Source organism: Pangasianodon hypophthalmus, chromosome 4 (assembly GCF_027358585.1).
Source record: "Pangasianodon hypophthalmus isolate fPanHyp1 chromosome 4, fPanHyp1.pri, whole genome shotgun sequence".
In the NCBI taxonomy this organism is placed as follows: Eukaryota; Metazoa; Chordata; class Actinopteri; order Siluriformes; family Pangasiidae; genus Pangasianodon; species Pangasianodon hypophthalmus.
Window position 1 is genome coordinate 283,851 of NC_069713.1, and position 26,775 is coordinate 310,625.

The 26,775-nt window shown below is 40.0% G+C and overlaps 2 protein-coding genes across 4 annotated transcripts in view; one reads left to right on the forward strand and one right to left on the reverse strand.

Moving 5' to 3' along the window:
- Positions 1 to 3,552: 3,552 nt before the first annotated feature.
- Positions 3,553 to 17,232, reverse strand: LOC113525282 (zinc finger protein 239-like). 2 transcript variants are annotated; one of them, XM_053233157.1, is made up of 3 exons: positions 17,124 to 17,232; positions 12,993 to 13,753; positions 3,555 to 6,331 (listed from the first exon to the last, which is right to left on the reverse strand). In XM_053233157.1, exons 2-3 carry the CDS (start codon positions 13,742 to 13,744, stop codon positions 5,539 to 5,541), a joined length of 1,545 nt encoding a protein of 514 aa, XP_053089132.1. In that variant the 5' UTR covers positions 13,745 to 13,753; positions 17,124 to 17,232; the 3' UTR covers positions 3,555 to 5,538. The 2 variants fall into 2 exon arrangements, with proteins under 2 accessions (XP_026767559.1, XP_053089132.1); XM_026911758.3 differs by lacking the exons at positions 12,993 to 13,753; positions 17,124 to 17,232 and adding an exon at positions 9,027 to 9,155 and having other exon boundaries at positions 3,553 to 6,471.
- A 4,405-nt stretch (positions 17,233 to 21,637) lies between these two features.
- LOC117597164 (mitochondrial ubiquitin ligase activator of nfkb 1-A) overlaps positions 21,638 to 26,775 on the forward strand; it is a 6,237-nt gene continuing 1,099 nt past the window's right edge. Inside the window, exons 1-6 of one of the 2 annotated variants that reach the window (XM_034303965.2) lie at positions 21,638 to 21,992; positions 22,092 to 22,213; positions 22,369 to 22,450; positions 22,855 to 22,945; positions 25,627 to 25,801; positions 26,609 to 26,775. The exon at positions 26,609 to 26,775 is cut by the window's right edge and continues 1,099 nt beyond it. In XM_034303965.2, coding sequence (XP_034159856.1) covers positions 22,097 to 22,213; positions 22,369 to 22,450; positions 22,855 to 22,945; positions 25,627 to 25,801; positions 26,609 to 26,775 — 632 coding nt within the window. In that variant the 5' untranslated portion in view covers positions 21,638 to 21,992; positions 22,092 to 22,096. Of the gene's footprint in view, positions 21,993 to 22,067; positions 22,214 to 22,368; positions 22,451 to 22,854; positions 22,946 to 25,626; positions 25,802 to 26,608 lie in introns of those variants that run through there. The other variant, XM_053233158.1, reaches the window with a different exon arrangement.

A 26,775-nucleotide genomic window follows, 5' to 3' on the forward strand; every position in this document is an offset into this window, starting at 1 on the left:
CCTTTGGCTGCTCCCGCTAGGGGTCGCCAGAGCGGATCATTGGTCTATGCATTTGATTTAGCATAGTTTTTACACCCGATGCCCTTCCTGACACAACCCTTCCCAATTTTATCCGGGCTCAGGACCAGCACTGAGAGTGCACTGTCGTCATCTTGATTCACTGATCAGGAATCGACCCCAGGCTGTGGTGGTGAGAGCGCCGAGGTCTAACCACTAGTCCTCCAGGGACCCACTTCTCAAGCCACCATAAACTCATGGAAATAAGAAGACAAGCTGCAGTTTTCCCATCTGACTGTGCAAATCATCTTTTCATGAAAATATTTCTGATAAAGTTTTAATCCAACAGCTGAATAGAATTAAAAACGGAAGCTTGTTGTGTCCTTATTTGAGCAAATTAGTGCCTTTCTGATGTAAGTTATACTCAGTCTTCTTGCCTGAGCTGTTAAATGTTAGTGCCTAAATGCGCACATATGTACTTACTGATTGATTGATTGATTGATTGATTTTGAGTTGTTTATTTAAAAGTCAGATATTTGCTGCTGACTGCTAGGAACATTTATTGTTTAAATGTGAGCTTTAAACTTTATCTTTCAGTTGCTGTTGAATAGTAGCGTTAGGATAACGAATATTTATGAGATATTATTAACTTTATTCAAACATCTAGATTAATGAATGATCTGTACCTGAAATTAAGGTGTTTAGTTAAAGCTAGGATAGTCTCCCACAAGTTTCCAATGTTCTATAAACTATAAACTCTTTTCAGGAGTAAGTAGCTAGTGCATGCTTAAAAGGTTGCTAGAAGTCACCAGATGGCGTCACATGCTAATTTATGTGTTAACTGAATTGGTCACTGGGGGAAATTGGTGGTCAGTGATTGGTCTATGGGAACAGTGGTGGTCAGTGATTGGTCTTTGGCTTTACACACTGGTGATGAATCGAGTGAATCTGCTTTCTTATTAGCAGCAGCTGTGATGTGAGCTGGAGAACAGAAATCTGCAACCATACCATCGTGGATACTATAGAGATGCAGAACAGGTGATCAGTCTCATTGCCAGCCTGTCTGAGCGACTGGGGCATCTCCATGGTTATCGCATGATGTTTGAAAGATGCCTCCTAAATGGGTTGTGGCTCACAAGACAAGTGGTGATCAAAATCTTTGGAAATAAAATGTAGTTAGAGCAGAGTCTCCATAATACCAATATATGACAGTGTGCCACTGGCTGCAGCAATGTAATGCCTGTATGTTACTGCTATGTGATCTCAAAAAATAGCTTTTGCTATCGCAAGATCACAAGAAAAATAAGTTATGATCTTGAGAACACAATAAAAAAAAACTCATGACCTTTCTGGACTTCTGTAGTTTAGAACCGTTTTTGTTTCCATTTTTCTGATCAAGAAAGGAACAATGTCCTGTTGCAAGTCGTCTCTTTCTCTTTGTGTCCAGTTTCCTGCACCTTTCAAATTGACCTTCACAAAAACTTCAAGAGGTGGCACTATTGCAGAAAGGCTTAAGAATTCTGGAGAAATCAAATCTGAGAGCCTGTCCCTAGTGAGCTCCAGCAGTCCGTCTGGTTCTCTCCTCACTAAGACCTCACCCAAACTAATGCAGATAAAAATCTTCCACTGCTCAGACTGTGTGAAGAGAATTCACACCGGAGTGAAGCCGTATCAGTGCTCACAGTATGAGAAGAGCTTTACATGAGAGAATCATCTCCAGCAACACCAGCACATTCACACCGGTGAGAAACTCTTTCACTGCTCACAGTGTGGGAAGAGTTTCAATCAGGAGAATCATCTCCAGCAACACCAGCACACTCACACAGGAGTGAAGCCACTTTACTGCTCAGGATGTGGGAGGAGTTTTACCTGAAAAGACTGAAAACTTTACACCACCACCAGCACATTCATACAGGAGAGAAGCCATAATGCAGGGGCTTCCGGTTTTACATGTAAAGGGCTGGTGTGGATAGTCGATTGAAGAAAAAGATCATCTGATTAAACAGTTGGAATCAGGTGCAGCTCCTGATTGGTTAGTACAAAAAGCTTGCAGCCACACTGGTCCTTGATGGATAAGATTGGACCCCCCTGCTATAATGCATAAGTATTAAAATAAAATATATATATATATATATATATATATATATATATATATATATATATATATATATATATATATATTATTAATCATTAACGTGTTTTGAGTGATCATAATTTGTTCATACTGTATAGTTCTTTTTTGATTTGACAAACTGGAGCAGTTAAATACAGAATTGTAATGATGACCTTTTATGAGCATCATTACAGCACAATTACTGCCCAAAACATGTTATCTGACACATGTACTATAATCAGCTGTGCTGTATGTAAGCATGTTATATTAAACACCTACAAATAAGCATTTGGAACTGCAAGCTGCCCCAGTTTACATCTAAACCTGTTACACTTACACAATGAGTAATTTGCTTCAAAGCTTCAAAGAAGGGACAAATCCAGAATCATGTTAAATTGTAAACAATCCAATCCAACAAACTCGGTAATTCAGCTTATAGTCCACCATAGTCGGTAATATGGTCCTTCAGTTAATGTCTTTAATCTTCTACTGCATGAATTATTACACTTACATCCAAAACATATAGATTTTTTGGATTTGTATTACTTGAATTAGTTCAAGAAGGGGGATAGTTTGTAAATTGTTGCCATATGGCAACAATGTGCAATAGTGGAAAGTATCATATAGTCAAAAAATCCCAAATTTCTGAGATTACAATTCCAATTACTGCATTTTCCAGACTAATTTGCAGAGTTTTTTTTTGCCACCTAGTAAGCATGTAAAACTTAGAGAAAGGAATTACAGTTGTAAAAAGTATGTGGATGGATTTATTCACTCAAAATACATACAAAAATTAGATCCAAGAAAGTTTTGGGTGAAGTATCTTTTTAATTCTTTCTATTGAAACATAAAAGTTAGAAAATAAGGTGCAATTGAAAAATGTCTGAAATTACAAGTTTTTCTTACTTGTGAAACAATATAAATATACTATTAGAGAAGCCTAATGTCGTTTCTGCTGTGTAGGTCTGTTTCATGTCATTAACGCACATTCCACAGTTCCATTATCGCACGTTGTTTGCAGCTCATTGTTCCTTTTCCTTGCTTCCCTTCCTCACTGCTTAGCCAATTCCTCTGAGGAAGCAGAGAAAGGATGCAAATAAAACAAACAATCCACATTAGATGGTATTGCTCACTGAAACATCACTTGAAAGGGACTTTTAGTGAATTCTCTTGTTGATGTCGTGTTTCCCAGCTGCACTATCTGTATAACAGATCTGCATTTAAAGCACGATGATCACACACTGAATTAACTTCCATTAAAACATTATTGCATGTGTACAAAACATTATCACATGCTTACATGTTAATGTTAATGCCTCTACTCATCACCTGACTTCAAGGCAAATTAACCAAGATTTGAGGAAGCACCTGCGTATCCTCACTCTAAAATCCTCCTCTCTCTGTCTTGTGAATTAATTATTGATGCCTGATTTCGATTGATTTCTGGGTCACATGTTGGAGAAGGTTGGCTCGAGGAGGAATCGGTTAGACGTTTGCGCCCATAGTCCCCCATATTATTGGTTAATGTACTGGTTAATGTAATGTAACATAACTGGTTAATGTATAAGTACCTGAAAAATAAATAATGTACGCACACCCTTTTAGCTCTGTTTAATCATTACAATGGTAATGATCACGCAAATGTTTCTGCTTTAAGCCTTCATCATTGTGCCATTGCTAAGGCATATCCTGTCGGCTGCTCAGGCAAAAATGAAGGCTCTCCTTGGCTCATCTTTACAGCTCGTCAGTCTAATTCTGAGATTTATGATCTATGGTTATTACTGGCTTATCTTCACAAACGAGAGTGTAATGATTTTATACATTTTATAGAAAATTTTAAGGATTTGTTGGTTAGTGTTCCTTGACAAGCTCATGTTCTTAAACATGGTGTGGTTTTGCAGGACCATCATCTCATCAAATAACATGCACACAGGGTTAATCTTCTGACATTTCTGTCTTTGTTTCACTTTATAATTTTTCTACATTATACAGTGCTGCTGTTCTGAATGGGAAAATCCCCGCTCTCAGATTAACCAAGTTTTACTTGTAGTTAAAGATTGCAAAGAGTATTTGGACAATGTCGATATCAAGCCACTGTTCCTCTGAATTGAGAGAAGACAGCTGAGGTGGTTTGGGCATCTTACAAGGACCAGCTGCAGAGATTATGTCTAACAGTTGGTTTGGGAACATCTGGAGATCCCACATGAGGAGCTGGAATCTACAGCCAGGGCTAGTAAAGTCTGGACTGACCTCGGCTTGCTGCCATCGCAACACACCCCAGGGATAGCGGAAGAAAAAGGAAAATGAGTTATCTTCTCAAGTAACTGGCAAGAGCACTTCTGCCACTACATTACATCTTCCACCAACTGAATGTTGTTGTTTTTCTTAAACCTGTCAAAATGTGAATTAAGAATCTGGAGTGACCTGGCCATTCTCTGTTGTCTTAATTTATCAGAAATAAATTAAACTTAAGTAAAAGACATCACATTACCTTATACTCTGAGGGACAGAACGTTTCATGAAGGGTTATGGATGTCCAGAACTTACCTTTACTTCTTTCTTGGCTGTGACAATGTTGAAACAAGAAACTCTCAGACAAGCAAATATACAGTGGAATAAATTCATACACGGTTATTAATTCTAAATAACCTCGAACAAACAGGAGAGAGAAGGGTTTAAGTAAGGAAGTCAGTTTATTCAATAAACACAAACTTTAAATACTTTGTATAGACCTTAGCAATGATTTACTAAACTATTCATATTAGAGATGACCTGATCAGCGTTCTGTGAGGCTGATACCAGTGGATGATTAGACTGATGTACTGTCAGTTAAAATAATTTCTGAAACCAACTCATATTACGCTTCCGGTCTTAAATATTTTTAAATAGACGTTCAGCCAGAAATAGCGGCAAGTTAAACGATTGTTGCAACGCAGGCATACTACATACTGTAATCTCACGGATGTGGTGTCTCACTGGCGCGGGGTCTCACTGGCGCGGGGTCTCACTGGCGTGGTGTTTCTCAGACGTGGCGTCTCGGAGGTGTGGCATAGCGTCTCTGAAATTCTTTGCTTTGCTTCCCCACGAGGCACAAAATAAAAAAAACCACACAAGTAGCACTGACACGTTTCAGTGCACAATTCTTTTTCCTTTTAACCCTCAGCACACACAGCAATATCTGACTCGCATGTTTTGGGTCAACGTGCCGAATTGGTTAGATAAAAGAGAAAGGGTCCGATCACTTATCCCATATTTAATCCAATTGGCCTAATCTGGCCAATTCCAATCTAAAAACTCATTGATCTTCAGATTCCTAATTTAAATCTTCACGAAGTAAATGCTAAAATTCAAATACATGTTCTTGAAGTTTGTGTAATTGGCTATAGGCTGTGTGTTCATATATATAAGTGAAGTTTTTCCCACTGATGTCACTGAACACACCGATGGTGTTGGAGTTGACTATTGCGATTGAAACTCTTCCCGCACTCACAGCAATGATACGGTTTATCTCCAGTGTGAATGCGTTGGTGTTGCTGTAGAGTACTTTGTTGAGTGAAACTCTTTCCACACTGCGTGCAGTGATACGGTTTCTCTCCGGTGTGAATGCGCTGGTGTTGCTGGAGGATACTCGGGGAAATAAAACTCCGCCCACACTGGAAACAGTGATAGGGCTTCTCTCCGGTGTGAATGCGCTGGTGTCGTTGAAGATGGCCCCTCTCAGTGAAACTCTTCCCACACTCCGAGCAATGGTACGGCTTCTCTCCAGTGTGAGTGCGCTGGTGCTGCCGTAGATGACTTTGTTGTGTAAAGCTCTTCCCACATTGCGAGCAGATATACGGTTTGTCTCCTGTGTGAATGCGCTGGTGTCGCTGGAGATCATCTCTCTCAGTAAAACTCTTCCCGCATTCCGAACAGTGATACGGTTTCTCTCCGGTGTGAACGCGCTGGTGTCGTTGAAGAGTACACTGTTGAGTAAAACTCTTTCCACACACTGAGCAGCGATACGGTTTCTCACCTGTGTGGATACGCTGGTGTTTCTGGAGAGAATTCTGCTGATTAAAACTTTTTCCACACTCTACACAGTGATATGGCTTCTCTCCTGTGTGGATGCGTTGGTGTGTTTGGAGAGTACTCTGCTGAGTAAAACTCTTTCCACACAGTGAGCAGCGATACGGTTTCTCTCCCGTATGGATGCGGTGGTGTTTTCGGAGATGAGTAAAACTCTTCCCACAGTCTGAGTAGGAGTGGATTATTTTAGGCATTTGTCTGTGAGCGGTGTTTGTGGAGATAGTATCAGAAGTCTTTTGCTCACTACTAGAGCTTCTTCCAGACATCAGCTTGCAACAGGGCGCTGTTCATATCTGGACCAGAAAATTTGAAAAAAGAAAAAATTAGAAACGATTTGAAATGCAATACATTTATTACCGAATAGAATAAATGACAAAACTCTATGTAATGTATGAATGTAATTTTGTGAATTATGGATGACTAGATGTGGTGCAGAGAATCAATACAGTCTTGCTTTCAACCTTGACAAGTTCTCCCACATCATCACATTGTTATACTCCTTCCTGCTGCACCAGATGATGCTGCCACCACCATGCTTCACAGTAGTGATGGTGTTCTTCAGATTAAAAGCTTCACCCTTTTTCTTACATAGAGCTGATCATTATGATCACCTACAGCCTCAGAAACTTGCAGATCTCATCAAAGACTTGTCTGAAACATCCTGTTTCCCTAGAAACAGTGGACTTCACTGAACTTTTACTCTACATTTACTGCTCAAGTTATTTATACAGCACTTTTAACAACATAGTCACAAAGCAGCTTTGCAGAAATCAGGATATGGATGTAGATTTAGAGTTACTCGTTGGATTAAAATTTATTGAAGGAGATTCAGTGTTCACTACGGCTCACTTACTGGTGGGGGCACGAACGAGCACTTCGTCTGGTAGTAGGCTTGTGAGACGGTGTGTAAAATGCCTATCATGCCCCATAACTATCATACAGATTGATGATGGTATCGCCTGTGGCTTTGATGGGGGGGGAGGGGCGTGGCCAGACATAGGTAATGCGTGCCGTGTACACCTTACATCATTACAGCCGGAAAAAATACTGGTTACTACCCGGCTTTAGAGATCACTAGCTTTAGCATTTAGTCAATTACTCGTCAACAAGAAAAGCTGCACAACTGACATCAGGAGGGTAAATAAAGATAATGAGTTATTAGACAAACAACACTTTTCTTAATTTAAATCTCTGTACATGTTTTGCGAGTGAAAACTTTCACGGCTTTATCCGTTTGGCTGCAGGGACACGAGGAGATAAGCCTCATCAGAGAAAGATGTTTGTAGCTCTGCTCTGAAGTCAGTCAGCAGGTTATTAAAGTTTGTACAGGATCCAACACAGGAGAAAAGAAACATCACGAGATACAACACACTTTATTTCTGCTCGACCTTCAAGCTGCAGACAGCACGATTTCTCACAGACATTTAAATCGGCCGCTTCATAGCCAATGCAGTAGCTGGAATCTAGCGCCGTTTCCTGACACTATCGTCGCTCGTCCCAATTCTGACAGAAAAGAATTTTCAAGTGTGTTACAGACAGAAGTCAGTTAATGCTTATGTCAGTTAATGCATACTACCACGTTCAGAAAAGAGTTGTGTCATATCATCTCGTCCATGATACACCGCTACAGTTCCTCCCCATGAGATACTGACGATGTGGTTGATGAAGTGAAGTGAAGTGACTTGTGGCCAAGTATGGTGACCCATACCCGGAATTTGTGCTCTGCATTTAACCCATCCAAGTGCACACACACAGTAGTGAACACACACACAAACCGTGAACACACACCCGGAGCAGTGGGCAGCCTTTTTTGCTGTGGCGCCCGGGGAGCAGTTGGGGGTTCGGTGCCTTGCTGAAGGGTCTCACCTCAGTCGTGGTATTGAGGGTGGGAGAGAGCGCTGGTCATTCACTCCCCCACCTACAATCCCTGCAGGACCTGAGACTCGAACCCACAACCTTCAGGTTCACCTTCGGGTTACAAGTCCGAGACTCTAACCATTAGGCCACGACTGCCAAATAGATGACGTGTTTACGTGCCGTGATGTGGGCGTCTCACACGTACAACGAGAACCAGCATGGTGGTAGGCGGAGTTCCAGCCTTGGACGAGGAAGAAGAATTAAACTCCAAAAACAGAGCTTCCTCCGTACTATGGAAGTGGCTCGGATACAGAAGATCAGACGTGAATCAGATGTCTGTGATTTCTATTTCTATTTTCATATCGTCATTTATATCTTTACCACAAAAAAATACCATGAAATATCGTGATATATTTTTAAGTCTATATCGCCCATCCCTAGTTCAAAAATCTGTACATACTGCACACACTGTAGTGCTGTATACACACACACACACACACACACACACACATTTATATATATTTCAACTTTATCTTTGCAAATCTGTCTATATGAAATACAGCACGAGTATCGTTATATTTTTTTTAAAGCATTTTTTAAATTCAATTTACATTCACGAGCTCTGATTGGAAGCAGTGGATCTGCTATTAAAGGTTTGCACAGAATCTTTAAAATTGCTTACATGTTTATTAATCTTTAGAAATTATAATAATTATAAATATTATTTCTGAAATTCACTAGACCTTAAATAAGAATGTCATTAAACTCAGTCTTTCAGATTATTTATTTATTTATTTTTTAATAAAACTCTGATTTGGTTCAGCAGGCCTGATGAGGTTGTGTAGTGCAGAAACATCTGCATTTCTCATGACATTCTTGTCTTATCACTCTCTTACCAGGCTCGAGAGAGAGCTGCATAAAATACTCTAAACTAATGAAGATGCAAAATATTTCCAATGACTTCTACAATTAAAACACAAGTTTAACTCACCATGTCTGTGTAAAAGAGTCAGAAATGTTTTCATGGAGAAACTGGCTGTGTACAAACACTGCAGCTCGCTTTCTCCTGCTTTCACTCCATGGAGGTTTATTAGAGCTTTGTGCTGCATTAGCGCCACCTGCTGGACGGAGGACGTGGACTGCTTCTTCTTCTTCTTCTTCTTCCACTTCATGGAGGTTTATTACAGCTTTTTTATGCATTAGCGCCACCTGCTGGACGGAGGACGTGGACTGCTTCTTCTTCTTCCACTTCATGGAGGTTTATTACAGCTTTTTTTCTGCATTAGCGCCACCTGCTGGACGGAGGATGCGTACTTCATCATCTTCTTCTTTTAAACAACTTGTTTATGTAGTAATTTATGGGACACTGGCTCCATGTTCTCCATACTCGGGTGATTTTTTTTCTACCTATTGATTGTATTTCTGACCAATGAATTAAAGTTTTAGCCCTATTTACCTCAGCCAACTTTTTTTTTTTTTTTTTTTTTTTTTGATTCATTGCATTATGTACATTGTGAAACAAAGTTATCAAATTTCACTCCACTCCAAACTCAACAACTGGACTAGTATGAGTGAAAGTGCTAGAATTGTTCATCACCTTCTTCACTCTTTCCTCCCTCGTTCCCAACCTACTTCTGGGTGATTAAAAGTGGTCTCCTCACTGGCCCTGTCCCAGTCCTGCTCTACGCATTAAGGTCGTTGAATTGCACACTTTCGTGACATAAAAGAGCAAACGAGAGTCGTGTCTTCACCTGGATGCATCACTTATCTTTGTGGGTTTATTTTCTATTTTTCTGTGATTAGACACATGAATTAATCAGATTTAAGATTGTTTCAATTTAATGATTTCTGTCTGCTCTTTGTTCACTCAGGCATTCAGCGTTTTGTTTTTTCTCTTATCTTATCCTTGGGCATTCTCTATACGGTCTCGAGTGTGTCCTTTCCACATACACATCAGCCTACTGTTTAAAACTATTATTTAGACTGTAGAACTATAGAGCGCCCAGGTTGTCTTTGAGCACAAACTAAACCACCTCTTTTATTATAACCTGGCTCTCAGTCTCCTGATTCTTCAGTCATCTTACTTCTGATGAAACTGCAGTGTTTTTATGTTCATCCAGAAAAATTTACAACATCTGCTTCAATGTTCATTCTTCACTCAAAAGTTCATAATGTTAAATGTCATCTCGTCAGTCCCTACAAAGACAAGAGGATCGCATGGGATTAGCTTGATTCCTAATATGTCATGAATAATTGGACGTTCAGTCACAGATTCATCCAGCCACATGCTTCAAAACATCTGGGGGGATTTTTCATGCCATCAGACGCTACAATGCAACAGTCCCCTTTACCTCCTTCTCCTCTGCCTGAGTCTCACAAACACACACACTCAACTGTCATTCCACAGATATTACACATATACATATGTACATACACACTGATCTATTTTATTGTTTCTAATATTTCTATTATATCTATTATATATATATATATATATATATATACAGTCAGGTCCATAAATATTGGGACAGTGACACAGTTTTGGTAATTTTGCCTCTGTTCACCACCACAGTGGATTTGAAATGAAGCAGTCAAGATGTGACTGAAGCGTAGACTTTCAGCTTTAATTCAAGGGGTTTAACAAAAATATTGCATTAACAGTTTAGGAATTACAGCCATTTTTTACAGAGTTCCTCCATTTTCACAGGCTCAAAAGTAATGGGACAAACTAATATAATCATAAATATTAGGATTATTTTTATTACTTGGAGGTAAATCCTTTGCAGTCAATGACTACCTGAAGTCTGGACCCCATGGACATCACCAAATGCTGAGTTTCCTCCCTTGAGATGATTTGCCAGGTCTTTACTGCAGCCATCTTCAGTTGCTGCTTGTTTGTGGGTCATTCTGCCTTCAGATTTGTCTTCAGTAAGTGAATAGCAGCTCAGTTGGGTTGAGGTCAGGTGACTGACTCGGACATTTAAGAACATTTAATTTCCAAGCTCTTGGGCTGCTTTCACAGTATGTTTTGGGTTGTTATCCATCTGTACTGCGACGCGCTGTCCTATCAGTTTTGCAGCATTTGACTGAATCTGAGCAGAAAGTATAGCTCTGTACACTTCAGAATTCATCCTGCTACTTCTATCAACAGTCACATTATCAATAAACCCCAGTGACCCAGTTCCATTGGCAGCCAAACATGCCCATGCCATAACACTGCCTCCACATGTTTGACAGATGATGTGGTATGCTTTGGATCATGAGCCCTTCCTTTCCTTCTCCATACTTTTCTCTTCCCATCATTCTGGTACAAGTTAATCTTGCATCAGAACTGGTCAGGCTTTTTTTAGAGGTTTTTTAGCAAATTCTAATCTGGCCTTTGTGTTCTTGAGTGTTACCAGCGGTTTGCATCTTGAGGTAAACCGTCTGTATTTACATTCATGAAGGTGGCTCTTGATTGTAGACTTTGACAATGATAGGCCTACTTCCTCCAGAGTGTTCCTGACTTGGCTAGATGTTGTGAAGTGGTTGTTCTTCAATAAGAAAAGAATTCTGCAATCATCCACTTTAGTTGTTTTCTGTGGTCTCCCAGGCCTTTTGGTGTTGCTGAGCTCGCCAGTGCATTCCTTCTTTTTAAGAATGTACCAAATTGTTGATTTGGCCCTCCTAAAGTTTCTGCTATCTCTCTGATAGGTCCGTTTTGGTTTTTCACCCTAATGATGGCCTCCTTCACTTGCATCAACACCTCTTTGGACGGCATATTGAGAGTTCCCATGAACAGCTACCAAATGCAAATTCAACACTTGGAATCAGCTCCAGACCTTTTATCTCCTTAATTTATCATGATATAAGGAGGAAACAGGCCACAGCTGGCCATGAAACTGCTTATCAGTCAATTGTCCCATTACTTTTGAGCCTGTGAAAATGGAGGAACTCTGTAAAAAATGGCCGTAATTCCTAAACGGTTAATGCGATATTTTTGTTAAACCCCTTGAATTAAAGCTGAAAGTCTACGCTTCAGTCACATCTTGACTGCTTCATTTCAAATCCACTGTGGTGCTGTACAGAGGCAAAATTACCAAAACTGTGTCACTGTCCCAATATTTATGGACCTGACTGTATATATATATATATATTTGTATTTGTATTATTATTATTTTATTATCTTTATTATATTTATTTTATATTACTTCAGATGTATAGGTATTTATGGAAATTCTTTTCTTTGATGTTATTCCTCCTACTTGTGCTACTGAGTCAACTGAATTTCCCCTACAGGGGATCAATAAAAGTACGTCTTATCCCTCATCTCTTAATAATATTCACATTTCGTTGACATACAGCATGATGCTGATCATATATCTGCATGTTCTGATGTTTAACATCAACATTACACCATAGGCTTTGGTGAATTGAGGTTCCTCAATCATGTTTTCAATGTAATATTCAGTACTAACTGTAGCGTACACTCATGTACATATCCTTCTGAGCTTTTTTCCTTCATAACGTCTCTATACTTCTATAATGAGAAGATGTATGTGACAGGAAAGCATTTTCATTTTGTGTCAAACAGTAAGTGGGAACTAATTTCAGGTAGGAACTAAAGAAACACTGGACCACATGCGCCATTGGTCAAGAAAATGAATGCTCATCTGGCACGATCTCGCTCGCTAGTGTGAACGAAGATTAATTATCATTTAAACACTTTCAAATGTAACAGGACAAAGTAAACAACAGAGTACATTTTAAGCCAAGTGTGTTGTGAGTATATACAGAGAAGAAACTGTCCTACTAGCGAGTGTGAGTGTGTATATTAGTGGAAGAAAGAGAAAATGGAAAGATTTTGTTGAGCAGGGAAATCAGTTTATTCAAGAAACACACTCTGATTTATTTCAGTGCATTTAAGGCAGACTAAATATCTCAAACTATGACTGAATGCACTGATGCTGGACCTGACTCCGCTGAGTAAAACTCTTCCCACACCGCGGAATCGTAGGGCTTCTCTCCTTTATGAGTGCGCTGGTGTTGTTGGAGATGACCTTGTTGAATAAAATTCTTCCCGCATTGCGTGCAGTGATACGGCTTCTCTCCGGTGTGAATGCGCTGATGTTGCTGGAGAGCAGTTTGTTGTTTAAAACTCTTCCCACAGTCTAAGCAGTGATAGGGTTTCTCTCCGGTGTGGATGCGTTGGTGTCGCTGGAGAGTACCGTGCTCAGTAAAACTCCTTCCACAGTGAGAGCACTGATACGGCTTCTCTCCTGTGTGGATGCGCTGGTGATGCTGGAGGGTGCTATGGTTAGTAAACCGTTTCCCACACAGCGAGCAGTGATACGGCTTCTCTCCTGTGTGGATGCGTTGGTGTCGTCTCAGATTGCTCTGTATAGTGAAACTAGTCCCACACTGCGAGCAGCGATACGGTTTCTCTCCGGTGTGAATGCGCTGGTGTCGCTGAAAAGTACTCTGCTGATTAAAACTCTTTCCACACAGTAAACAATGGTGGGTCTTTTCTCCTGTATGAATGCGCTGGTGTCGCTGAAGAGTGCTCTGCTGAGTAAAACTCTTCCCACACTCTGAGCACTGATACGACTTCTCTCCTTTAGGAGAGATTATTTTAGGCATTTGTCTGTGGGTGGTGTTTGTGCAGTTAGTATCAGAAGTCTTCTGCTGACTGTTAGAGCTTGTTCCAGACATCAAGTTGCAACAGGGCATTGTTCATACCTAGAGTAGAAGATTAGCAAAAAAATAAGAAATGCAACAAGCTATTTACTTTTATTATTTTTGAAAACTAAGAGTCATTTTGTGCTTGATAAATAACCAGACCATTTCCAATAGCAACTCAGGGCTTGCACAGCTGTTAAAGGACTTTTGTCTGAAATGTCCTGTTTTTCTAGAAGCTTCCCTTAACATTTACTCCATCTACAATTATTCCTCAAATACACCACAGTGATGGATTCTTCTTCAGACTGAAATTTAGTGAACAGGATTCAGTGTTCACTGCAGCCCATCTACTGGTGGAGGCAGGAATGAGCATAGTGTCTAGGTAGAGAAGAATTTCCAAGCCTGTTACCCTCATATACAGTTCCCTCTGAAACTATTGGAACAGCAAAGGCAAAGACATTTGGGTGTGAGATCTAAAGATGAACATGAGATGAGAGTTTAGGATTTCAGCTTTCATTTCCTGATATTTACATCTAGATATGTTAAACAACTTAGAACATAGAAGCTTTCCTGTCAGACCACACAATTTTTAGTTGAGCAAAAGTATTGGAACAGATAGTCTTAAAGTAAATGAAAGTAAATAAACACTTAATATTTGGTTGCATATCTCTTGCCTGCAATAACTGCATCAAGCCGGTGACCCAGTGACATCACCAAACTGCTGCATTCTTCTTCTGTGCTGCTTTTGCAGGTTTGTAGCAGCAGCTTCTTTCAGCTGTTGTTAGTTTTGGGGGGTTTCTCCCTTCAGTCTCCTCTTCAGGAGGTGAAATGCTGCTCAGTTGGGTTAAGGTCTGCTGATGGACTTGTCCAGTCTAAAACCTTCCACTTTTCCCCTGATGAAGTGCTTTGTTGTGTTGCAGTGTGTTTTGGGTCGTTGTCTTGCTGCATGATGAAGTTCCTCCTGATTAGATTGGATGCATTTCTCTGTAAATTGTCAGACAGAATGTTTCTGTAGACTTCTGAATTCATTCTGCTGCTACCATCATGAGCTCCATCATCAGTAAAGATTAGTGAGTCTGTTCCAGAAGCAGCCATGCAAGCCCAAGCCATGACACTACCTCCACCATGCTTGACCTATGAGCTTATATGTTTTGGATCATGAGCAGATCCTTTCTTTCTCCACACTTTGGCCTTTCCATCACTTTGGTAGAGGCTCATCTTGGTTCCAGAACTTTTGTGGTTCATCTCTGTATTCTCTGTGAATTCTAATCTGGCCTTCTGACTCTTACTGTTGATGAGAGGTTTTCATCTTGTGGTATGGCTTCTATTGTGGTGTGGTATCTCCTTCACAGGAGAAACTCAGAGCTCAAACCAAGAGCAGACATTCAGAGCTATTAATTTTTTAAACAAAAAACATAAATATTTTTGCTTGCCTACAAATTCTATGTTGTTTAACACATCTACATATAAACACCAAGAAATAAAATCTGAAATCCTAAACTCTCATCTTTTGATCTCAAACCCAAATGTCTTCAGTCTACAGCAAAAACAAAAGAATTGGCTTTAGCTGTCGCAATAGTTTCGGCGGGGACTGTAAGTGCAACCTCCATACACACTGTGATCCCTACTAGTCTCAACCCCTGACATCCTGTACCATATCTTTTGACCAGTTTTTTATGGCACAACCTTCAGAATGTGTCTGGTCTCCACACTGGTTTCCAACAGGGAAACAAACTTCTGAACACCGGAATAAAAGATGTTTTTCAGAGGAAGATATAATCAAAATAAAATGAGTTTTTGTTCAAAACAATGAGCAGACAACATAAAGTTGCTGGGGGAAAAGGTCTGTGTTGGTTGGTGTCTGTCAAATTGCCTCTTTCTGTGACATCAGTCACTTCTTGAAGCTTCAACTGAAGCTTAAGTTCTGTTTTGGAGGCTAGAACCCCACTCACACCAACGATAAACCAAACGGCAGCATAGAAATGCCTGTGCTTCAGGGCAGATTAAAGGATTCATATCTCCATTTCAAATTATTAACTAAAAATACAATCCCCATCATCTTCCTACTGCAGGAGTAAAGAGCTGGTCCACGGTTCCACTGACTGGATGGAACACACATTGTTTCTCCTCAATCCTAGATTCGATTATTGGATGGATGGATGGCTCAGACTGTTCCTGAGGTAGCTGAGAAGTCTGACTCTCCTGTAACTGGAACACACCATCTAATCCCCCTTTATTTAAAAAAAAAAAATTAGGACCACCGGCCCAGTTTGCCAGTCTGAAGGCCCTGCCCCAGATCTCCATGCCACATTGAAGCAGTGTGTTAACCACACGACCCCAGTGCCTTCAACATCTCCATCCGAATCTCATCCACCCCTGCAGCTATGAAGCTTTCTAAGTGTCAGCCACAGAGATGGAGATTTCTGGCACTGCTTCCTGAAGGGAGGCCATGTCCACTGGGTTAACAAGTTCCTCAAAATGTTCATGTTGATGTTGGTCATCAATTAATAACAATAATTATAAACAACTCATTTTCAAGGTCTTATATAGATGTTTGTGGTCATATTAACATCTACACATCATCGGAAACATATAAGTGTTTCTTATATTACACTTACGGATTTATTACTGTACTCAAATCTCTTATTCAGCATCATGCATCGTCCATATTTTACACATTTATATCAAAACAAACGAAAGACGATTATGAAGGCAGGTCACTATACGCACAAGAACATAAAATATAAAAACATAACCAGGCCACTCTTCCACATCGAGTTAAATCTACAGTAGCACAATAAACTACATCTCAGAAACACTAATTAAATAGAATTAACTTCTCAGAAACTCTAATTAAATAGAATTACATCTCAGAAATGTTAATTAAATAGAATTATCTCATTCACTTCCATGTACTGACTCATATGTTTCTTTCACTTAAGCCCCGCCCCTGTAGAACACGTGACTGCTTCAGGAGCGGGTCATTCAGTGAGCTGTGGTGTGTTGATTTGGCCAGCAGATGGCGCTGCTGAACACATTTCAACAAGAATCTCACCACAAATGCAATGATTCATTTACATAATAATAATAATAATAATAAACCTATATATCGTGTTTATTAGAAATGCGTTGGAGAATCGTGGTGGGATTTATCTCTCATATCCGCCCTGATGTTTAGAAGATGAGGACACAGACTCATCCAGATAAACTCACATACTTAATCCGCACGAACAGATGAGAATATTCTGAAATAACACGCATTAATTATAAATATTACACATTCTGGAGAAGCCTGAGTCCCAAACAGCTTCCTGTCAGCATGCAGTGCACTACATAGGGTGCAGGTTACATTATTATTATTATTATTATTATTATTATTATTATTATATCATGCGCTCCTTTTTGATGATAAAATGCAAATTTAACTCACCATGTCTCTGTGAAACTGGATTTGCTGTGCAAACAACAATGCAGCTCGACTTCTTCTGTCACATGAAGGTGTGTGGGGTTATGGTGCATTACCGCCCCCTGCTGGCTGAAACTGAGCTTTTTCTCAGCTTCAAAATGGTAGACATCTTCACTGACTTTATTTTTCATTACTAAATTGTCACAGTAAACTGATTTCATATCAAACAAAAAGTAGAACTTGGGCACGCCTACGCTGCCAACAAGTCTAATCCGAATTCTTACCCTAAAATATACTTAAAACAGAAAGGAAGCTATTAAACACTATTTCAATTCAATTCAATTCAATTCATTTTTATTTGTATAGCGCTTTTTACAAAGGTCATTGTCTCAAAGCAGCTTTACACAAACAAAAGTAAAGTGAAGTGTGTGTGTGTGCCGTCTCTGATGAGCAAGCAGGGCGACGGTGGCAAGGAAAAACTCCCTGAGATGGTGATAGGAAGAAACCTTGAGAGGAACCAGGCTCAACAGAGAACCCATCCTCATATGGGTTTACACTATAGTGTGCGTGTGTGAGCACAATGTGTGTTGGTGTAGTCCATGGAAAACAGCTGAAGCGTTTTCGTGGCAGTGTGAAGCATTGCCGGTGGACAGGTCCAGAGTGAAGGGGGGGGAGGTCTGGATCACCGGCAGCTCAGGAGTGTAGCTCGGCAGAAGGAGAAGGAAAGTGGTTAGGTACACTCACAGTCACCGTGTGGAGATAAAACTCAACATCCACGAGTCCCCCAGATCTACTCCTTTGATAAAAACACTAGTCGCTAAATGCTAGGTTAAATAAATAAGTCTTCAACCTCGACTTAAACACTGAGACCGTGTCTGCTTCACGTACATTAACTGGGAGACTATTCCATAATTTTGGGGCTTGGTAAGAGAAAGCTCTGCCCCCTGCCGTGGTTTTGGCAATGCGTGGTACTGATAGACAGCCTGCATCCTTAGAGCGAAGTAGGCGCGGCGGAACGTAAGGTACTAACATATCGCTTAAATACTGCGGAGCGAGACCGTTTAATGCTTTATAGGTTAGGAGTAATATTTTATTTGAGACATTTGACCTTGCTGTGACCTTGACTCTGTTGGGATCAATTCCAAAATCTAATCAGTTCACATGCTGGTGATAACTCCACATAAATCCTACAAACATTCACCTGCTCTCTCTTCAGATATCACGCTAATGAGAATCCCGGGAAACCTGAAAACACCTCAGTGATGGAGGTGTAATAACCTGAAAACACCCCAGTGATGGAGGTGTAACAACCTGAAAACACCTCAGTAATGGAGGTATAACAACCTGAAAACACCTCAGTGATGGAGGTGTAATAACCTGAAAACACCTCAGTGATGGAGGTATAATAACCTGAAAACACCTCAGTGATGGAGGTGTAATAACCTGAAAACACCTCAGTGATGGAGGTGTAACAACCTGAAAACACCTCAGTGATGGAGGTATAATAACCTGAAAACACCCCAGTGATGGAGGTATAATAACCTGAAAACACCTCAGTGATGGAGGTATAATAACCTGAAAACACCCCAGTGATGGAGGTATAATAACCTGAAAACACCCCAGTGATGGAGGTATAATAACCTGAAAACACCCCAGTGATGGAGGTGTAATAACCTGAAAACACCTCAGTGATGGAGGTATAATAACCTGAAAACACCCCAGTGATGGAGGTATAATAACCTGAAAACACCCCAGTGATGGAGGTATAATAACCTGAAAACACCTCAGTGATGGAGGTATAATAACCTGAAAACACCCCAGTGATGGAGGTATAATAACCTGAAAACACCTCAGTGATGGAGGTATAACAACCTGAAAACACCTCAGTGATGGAGGTATAATAACCTGAAAACACCTCAGTGATGGAGGTGTAACAACCTGAAAACACCCCAGTGATGGAGGTGTAATAACCTGAAAACACCCCAGTGATGGAGGTGTAACAACCTGAAAACACCCCAGTGATGGAGGTGTAATAACCTGAAAACACCCCAGTGATGGAGGTATAATAACCTGAAAACACCCCAGTGATGGAGGTGTAATAACCTGAAAACACCCCAGTGATGGAGGTATAATAACCTGAAAACACCCCAGTGATGGAGGTGTAATAACCTGAAAACACCCCAGTGATGGAGGTATAATAACCTGAAAACACCTCAGTGATGGAGGTATAATAACCTGAAAACACCTCAGTGATGGAGGTGTAACAACCTGAAAACACCCCAGTGATGGAGGTGTAATAACCTGAAAACACCTCAGTGATGGAGGTGTAACAACCTGAAAACACCTCAGTGATGGAGGTATAATAACCTGAAAACACCCCAGTGATGGAGGTATAATAACCTGAAAACACCTCAGTGATGGAGGTGTAACAACCTGAAAACACCCCAGTGATGGAGGTATAATAACCTGAAAACACCCCAGTGATGGAGGTGTAACAACCTGAAAACACCTCAGTGATGGAGGCGTAATAACCTGAAAACACCTCAGTGATGGAGGTGTAATAACCTGAAAACACCTCAGTGATGGAGGTATAACAACCTGAAAACACCCCAGTGATGGAGGTATAATAACCTGAAAACACCTCAGTGATGGAGGTATAATAACCTGAAAACACCTCAGTGATGGAGGTATAATAACCTGAAAACACCTCAGTGATGGAGGTATAATAACCTGAAAACACCTCAGTGATGGAGGTGTAACAACCTGAAAACACCTCAGTGATGGAGGTATAATAACCTGAAAACACCCCAGTGATGGAGGTATAATAACCTGAAAACACCTCAGTGATGGAGGTATAATAACCTGAAAACACCTCAGTGATGGAGGTATAACAACCTGAAAACACCTCAGTGATGGAGGCGTAATAACCTGAAAACACCTCAGTGATGGAGGTATAACAACCTGAAAACACCCCAGTGATGGAGGTGTAATAACCTGAAAACACCTCAGTGATGGAGGCGTAATAACCTGAAAACACCTCAGTGATGGAGGTATAATAACCTGAAAACACCTCAGTGATGGAGGTATAATAACCTGAAAACACCTCAGTGATGGAGGTATAACAACCTGAAAACACCTCAGTGATGGAGGTATAATAACCTGAAAACACCTCAGTAATGGAGGTATAACAACCTGAAAACACCTCAGTGATGGAGGTATAATAACCTGAAAACACCTCAGTGATGGAGGCGTAATAACCTGAAAACACCTCAGTGATGGAGGTATAATAACCTGAAAACACCTCAGTGATGGAGGTATAATAACCTGAAAACACCTCAGTGATGGAGGTATAATAACCTGAAAACACCCCAGTGATGGAGGTGTAACAACCTGAAAACACCTCAGTGATGGAGGTATAACAACCTGAAAACACCTCAGTGATGGAGGTATAATAACCTGAAAACACCTCAGTGATGGAGGTATAATAACCTGAAAACACCTCAGTGATGGAGGTATAACAACCTGAAAACACCTCAGTGATGGAGGTATAATAACCTGAAAACACCTCAGTGATGGAGGTATAACAACCTGAAAACACCTCAGTGATGGAGGTATAATAACCTGAAAACACCTCAGTGATGGAGGTATAATAACCTGAAAACACCTCAGTGATGGAGGTGTAACAACCTGAAAACACCTCAGTGATGGAGGTATAATAACCTGAAAACACCTCAGTGATGGAGGTATAATAACCTGAAAACACCCCAGTGATGGAGGTATAATAACCTGAAAACACCCAGTGATGGAGGTGTAATAACCTGAAAACACCCTAGTGATGGAGGTATAATAACCTGAAAACACCCCAGTGATGGAGGTATAATAACCTGAAAACACCCCAGTGATGGAGGTATAATAACCTGAAAACACCTCAGTGATGGAGGTATAATAACCTGAAAACACCTCAGTGATGGAGGTATAACAACCTGAAAACACCTCAGTGATGGAGGTATAATAACCTGAAAACACCTCAGTGATGGAGGTATAATAACCTGAAAACACCTCAGTGATGGAGGTATAACAACCTGAAAACACCTCAGTGATGGAGGTATAATAACCTGAAAACACCTCAGTGATGGAGGTGTAACAACCTGAAAACACCCCAGTGATGGAGGTATAATAACCTGAAAACACCCCAGTGATGGAGGTGTAATAACCTGAAAACACCTCAGTGATGGAGGTGTAATAACCTGAAAACACCTCAGTGATGGAGGTGTAATAACCTGAAAACACCTCAGTGATGGAGGTGTAACAACCTGAAAACACCCCAGTGATGGAGGTATAATAACCTGAAAACACCTCAGTGATGGAGGTATAATAACCTGAAAACACCTCAGTGATGGAGGTGTAATAAATCGCAGTGTGTACTGTGATTTTCTTTACTTCTGTCCTTCTTCGTTACTCACTGCAGTCACTCTGCAGTCATTTCTGTAGTGAATATGTACAGATGATCTGTCACTCCTTATACTTCAATTCTGCTTTTAAAAAACAGGGTGTTATTTCTGTCCTTCTCACCTCAGCACAGAGTGTGACACTTAATCTAAACAGGTGTGGCAGATTATTTTAAAAACAGGTTTGCTCAGCTACTGTGATTCATCTCGCATTTAGTGATTAATTTATTGCTTTAAGTCTCCATTTAGTGCTTTATAAGTCAATAGCTTTATAGGTCAATAACTGGAGCTTGTTGTTTTACCTACTGGTACATCCAGACAGTAAGGCATTACAATAATCCAACCTTCATTTAACAAAAGCCTGTTTGGAAGCACAACTTGTTTTACAGTTTCACCTTCGCTCTGGTGAATCAAATCAAGGAGCTAAAATCAACCTCATCATCTGGTAAGTGGTTCAAATTTACAGGTTTACTTCTCTACAGATTTAGGATGAATAAAAAAGGAGTTTGTGTAACTGTGTTAATGTCTGTTTCTGTGTTTACAGAGAAAATGAGTGAATCATTCATCATTCCAGCGGCTGTAATCGGCACAGGACTCAGCTTTGCCTTCTCTGTCTTTACTAATATTAAATACCAGCAATCAAAGGAAACAATGAAGAAGATTGAGGTAAGACAGTGTGTAAGCGGCATTTATAGAAAATAAATCAACAACTACTGACCAATCAGACTTCAGCAGCTCTGTGGTATAATGCAAACAAACAAACATAACATGATGATACTCTCTGGCCCTCTGCCCGCTTTTTTTTCTTTTTCTTTTCTCAGATCCCAAATTTTAAGCCAGATTATCACCTGAGGAGAGAAGTCCAAAAGTCTGCCAATAAAAGAATGTATGTGGCAGTGGAAGGTAAGAAATATTAACACCTTCACTCATTTATAATAAATATGTAATTCATAACAGAAGAATCTCTGCTAGGCCTGCTGAGATTATTACATAAACACCATATGACTGTTTACGCTAATCATTTATCAGTCGTTAGATTTCACGTTCTTATGTCACAAAACCTGAATGGAAATGAAGTGTCTTTATAATTTGGGCTGTAAGAAATAAACTCCAGGCCACGATTCACTGTTACATGAAATACACCAAGGACCAAACACATGTTATATGAGCTTTGTGATCATAACAGATAAGTGTTAATTATAACTACTTCAGATGTAATTAATCATCATGCATTTAATTATCATTGTATATTGACATATAGATGCTATGAGTGTAATGTGTGTGTGTGTGTGTGTGTGTGTGTTTAGGTAAAGTTGAGCCACTTGCTGAAGCACTGAAGAGTAAATTTGTGCCAGGGTGCTATGGTGTCATACAGAAAGTGACCAGCAGAGAGCAGCAGTGAGTAAGAAAAGGCCACACAGATCATGATTAATGATGATGCAACTCATTAAAGCCACAGATTCTCATGGGACTGTAAAAAGATGTTTGGACAAGTTTCAGCTTAATAAATAGTAGCGGTGTAACGCAATGTCACTGTCTGTATCTCTATCTGTGTTTGGATTTTAACCTGAAGTGGTCATGGCCTAAACCAGAAGGTTTTTTTTTTAATTCCCTCAGAAACCCCCAGCACAGGGGCATTAGCTGGACTGTTAATCATCCAGGGCTGAGCCCAGACTCTTCTCCATCAAAAAACTTAAAAAATAAACAAACAAACAAACAAAGTACTTGTTAAGTACTTGTAAATAGACTTGTAAATTTCCATTCATTTTCTTTCTTGCATGTGAGGGCTACATGCTTAAAAAATGTGAAAATTGGAGAAGGAAGGGTTTGGATTTGATTTACCATATAATCTGCACATGCCGCTCGAGTGTCTCAAACCAGCATCATATCAGATACCTAGTACCAGACCAATAAAATATAAAACTTTATGGCTATCTAACATGAGACGAGGCTAGTTTGGTGTTGCTAGCCAAGGGGAGGCACGACTAAGCTAGCATTGGGTTTAGCTGATTACAGTGGCATGCAAAGTACATTAGCTGTGCTTAAGCTCTGCTGATATCAGGTTCATGTAGCTTGGAACTCATATAGACCTTTACACAGCTTGTTTTCATCTCAGGGAGTTTTTCATCACCACTCTGGCTCGCTCATTAGGGATAAATTCACACATTTACAAATTATTTTGATTGAATTTAATTTGAATGTATTTATTTGTGTAAAGCTGCTTTGTGACAATGTCCATTGTTAAAAGCTCTATACAAATAAAATTTAATTGAATTTTCCTGACTCAGCATGAGAGGATGTTAGTGTTTCAGTTTCAACCCCTTTACTGATTAAAAAAATAATAAATCCATTTTCCCCCTCACACTAGCTGACTGTGTGAGTTAGCGCTTGGCAGAACTGAGACCTGTCAACCAATAAGAAACAAGTATTTCCACATATTTTCCTATAAACCCTGTCTGATTGGTCTTGCTTCTGTTCACTGAAGATACAAAAATACAACTCTGCATTCTTCTTTTACGTAGGTGAGAAACCAGTGGAGAATTATTCGGGGTGTGTGTATTCTGACAGTTCCTCAGCCTCAGCTACATCACTCCAGTTCATAATCCCTCAACTAGCGACACATGCAGATGTCTGCTAACACAGTTATTATTTTCGTGTGTACCTGCCTGCAATAATTTCTAACAAATTTAACTGGTTCGATTTCCAAACTATAAAAAAAACAAAAAAAACAAAAAACGAGTAGGCTAATTTAAACCACCGTGACCCTGATAGCACATCCAATGCTAACACAAAGTGGTAATCACAGCGATATTAATTAATATGTCAAAATGCTTAACTGTAGTGGTATAACATTCGCAGGTGTACTGATTTTACCGTTATCAGGAAAAGATGTTGTGAGAGATGGTATAAGAGTCATGAGTCGAGACAGTGAGGGTTGAGTCATGACTGACTGAGCTACTATTCACCAACTAGCTGACATTATCCATCATTTAATCAAAGTAATGTAAGTATAAATAGCTAATGTAACATTCTAACTGAAAATATAAACAGCAGTCAACATTTACACTCAACACAAACTATTTTCTGAGGAAAGTATCTCTGCTCTCCATGATGTTCCTCCAGCTCTGATATCAGCAGTGAGTTACTCATCTGAGTGGAGAAGAAAGGAGAGACTGGCTAACCTAAATAAACTACTTCTAGTGTTAGCTAAAGTCATACAGTCAATAAATTATTATGAAATGGAGCGAGTGTTAGCTGCCTTGGTTTGTGCCATCACTTTTTTCACTCACGTTGCTTTGCTGGCTAGACATCAGAATGAGCAACATACTGGAAAAATGCAGGGAATTCCTGCTGAGGGTGTGTTAGAACAACTTACAGCAGAACAAGACATGACTTTGCTACAGATCTCTCCAGGGCTTCAGGTCCGTGTTGGAATGTGCGTGTTCATGAGACTCGACTGTCTGAAACTGTCATTAACCACTGCTGTTTATATATAACTCAGATAAAATGCATTTAATGTAAGGAAAAAATACTGGGGGAGACATTAAGGTCAACACTATGAAAATACTCCTGAAAATACTTTGTGGAAATGTAACTTAAAATAGAACTTTGCCATCTGTCCCATTCACTAATATGGGAGTGGGCGGGGTTAAACATTTTACTCCAGCGAGCCACTAGAGGGCCTCAGAGACACTTTGGCTTCTCTTTTGACTCCCTGTTATGGACAGTCATTGGTTTCATATTATCAATTTTTTTGAAGCTGTGTGTATTTCTTGCTCACAGGAAAATGATTTGGCTGCGCTGAGTGCTTACCGATTTCAGCCATGTTTTTCTTTCTGAACAGACTGAGATGGGGGCGGAGTGAAGGGGCGTTGGGGAGTTTCTATAAAATGACCATGTAAACATGAAAGTTTTCCAGGGCAGTTTTCCAAAAGCGTTTTCTCAGCCACATGACACACTCATACTGAGGCCATGGCTTAAGCCAATATTATTATTTTTAATCATGTTCTACATATTTTGCAGGTTATTAGCACTAGTAAGGAATTTTAAAAAAAATGACTATTGCACCTTTAATTCAGGGACCCAAAGCCGGCTGAGGTGCCGTTCCGCCTGGTGGCAGAGAACACTGACGTGAGTAATGTGTGGGTCCGTGTGAAGTCTCCACTGGAAGCGAAAGGTGATTACCTACAGGAGGTGCACAGAGGTGTGGAGCAGATGGACAACGATGGCTCGACGTCGGCGAGTGGACAGAAAGTGAGTAATTTCAGCATGACTTGAATTAAAAAAAAATTAATACAGTACTGTGCAAAAGTCTTGGCACCCCACCCCCCCACCCCCCCTTTTTTTAGTACAAACTTTGTTATAGATGTTTATTTTCTGACTTCTACAAAACCATTTTAGATTCCAAACATTAGTTTTCCAGCACAAAATGAAACGTTACAGAAAAATGTTTGTATGTCAGTAAAGAAAGCAGCAGATTCCATAAGAGACACTTTTCAGATAAAAACATAATGAAGGCTGCTGGGTTTCGCTGCAGAAATAAGAAGCGAGTCGACAGTCAAAGTCTCCAGAAGAACTGTGGCTGCTTCTGCAAGATGCTCAGTAACACTTCCAGCTCATTTCCTTATAAAACTGCACACACTGCACCTCAGATACTGCTTTATTTATTTAAAGTGAAGGATCGTCACATTAAATACTGACTTTGTTTCATTTATTACTGTTTACTGCTCTTTATAGGATTTTTTAAATGTAGAAACATTTAATTTCATTATTTTTGAAGGCGTCTTTACTCTACAGCATTTCTTTACATGTGCCTAAGACTTTTGTACAGAACTGTATGTGCCAAAATGATTAGACCAAAGACTTCCAGGCACGGCACTTCTGATCGGTACCGGGCCATCAGCAGCAGAGAGCATGAGATTTCCCACATGATGGGAAATGTGGGAGAGATGTGGGAATGATCCTGACCTGGATAAAGCACTTATTGATAAATGATAAATGAATGAATAATTGGAATAACTGTATAAGTGTGAGCTAATAACTGGTTTACTGTTCATTCAGATGCGGGAGGAGATGCTGTGTGTTAAATCAGTGATAACAGGAATTGGTGATGTGGTGATGGAGCAAGGGAGTGATGAAAGGATGGTACTGGAGTGTCCGATAGATGGCCGAGAGTTTTTCCTTTTCTCTGGAGGATATGACTCGGTAAAAAAGAGACATAAACAAAA

Coding starts and splice junctions, on each gene's coding strand:
- LOC113525282 (XM_053233157.1), bottom strand. CDS start 13,744: ATGCCCTGTTGCAACTTGATGTCTGGAACAAGCTCTAACAGTCAGCAG. Junction 6,332..12,992: donor GAAGAGTTTTACTCAGCGGA/GTCAGGTCCAGC, acceptor CTGTGGGAAGAG/TTTTACTCATCTCCGAAAAC.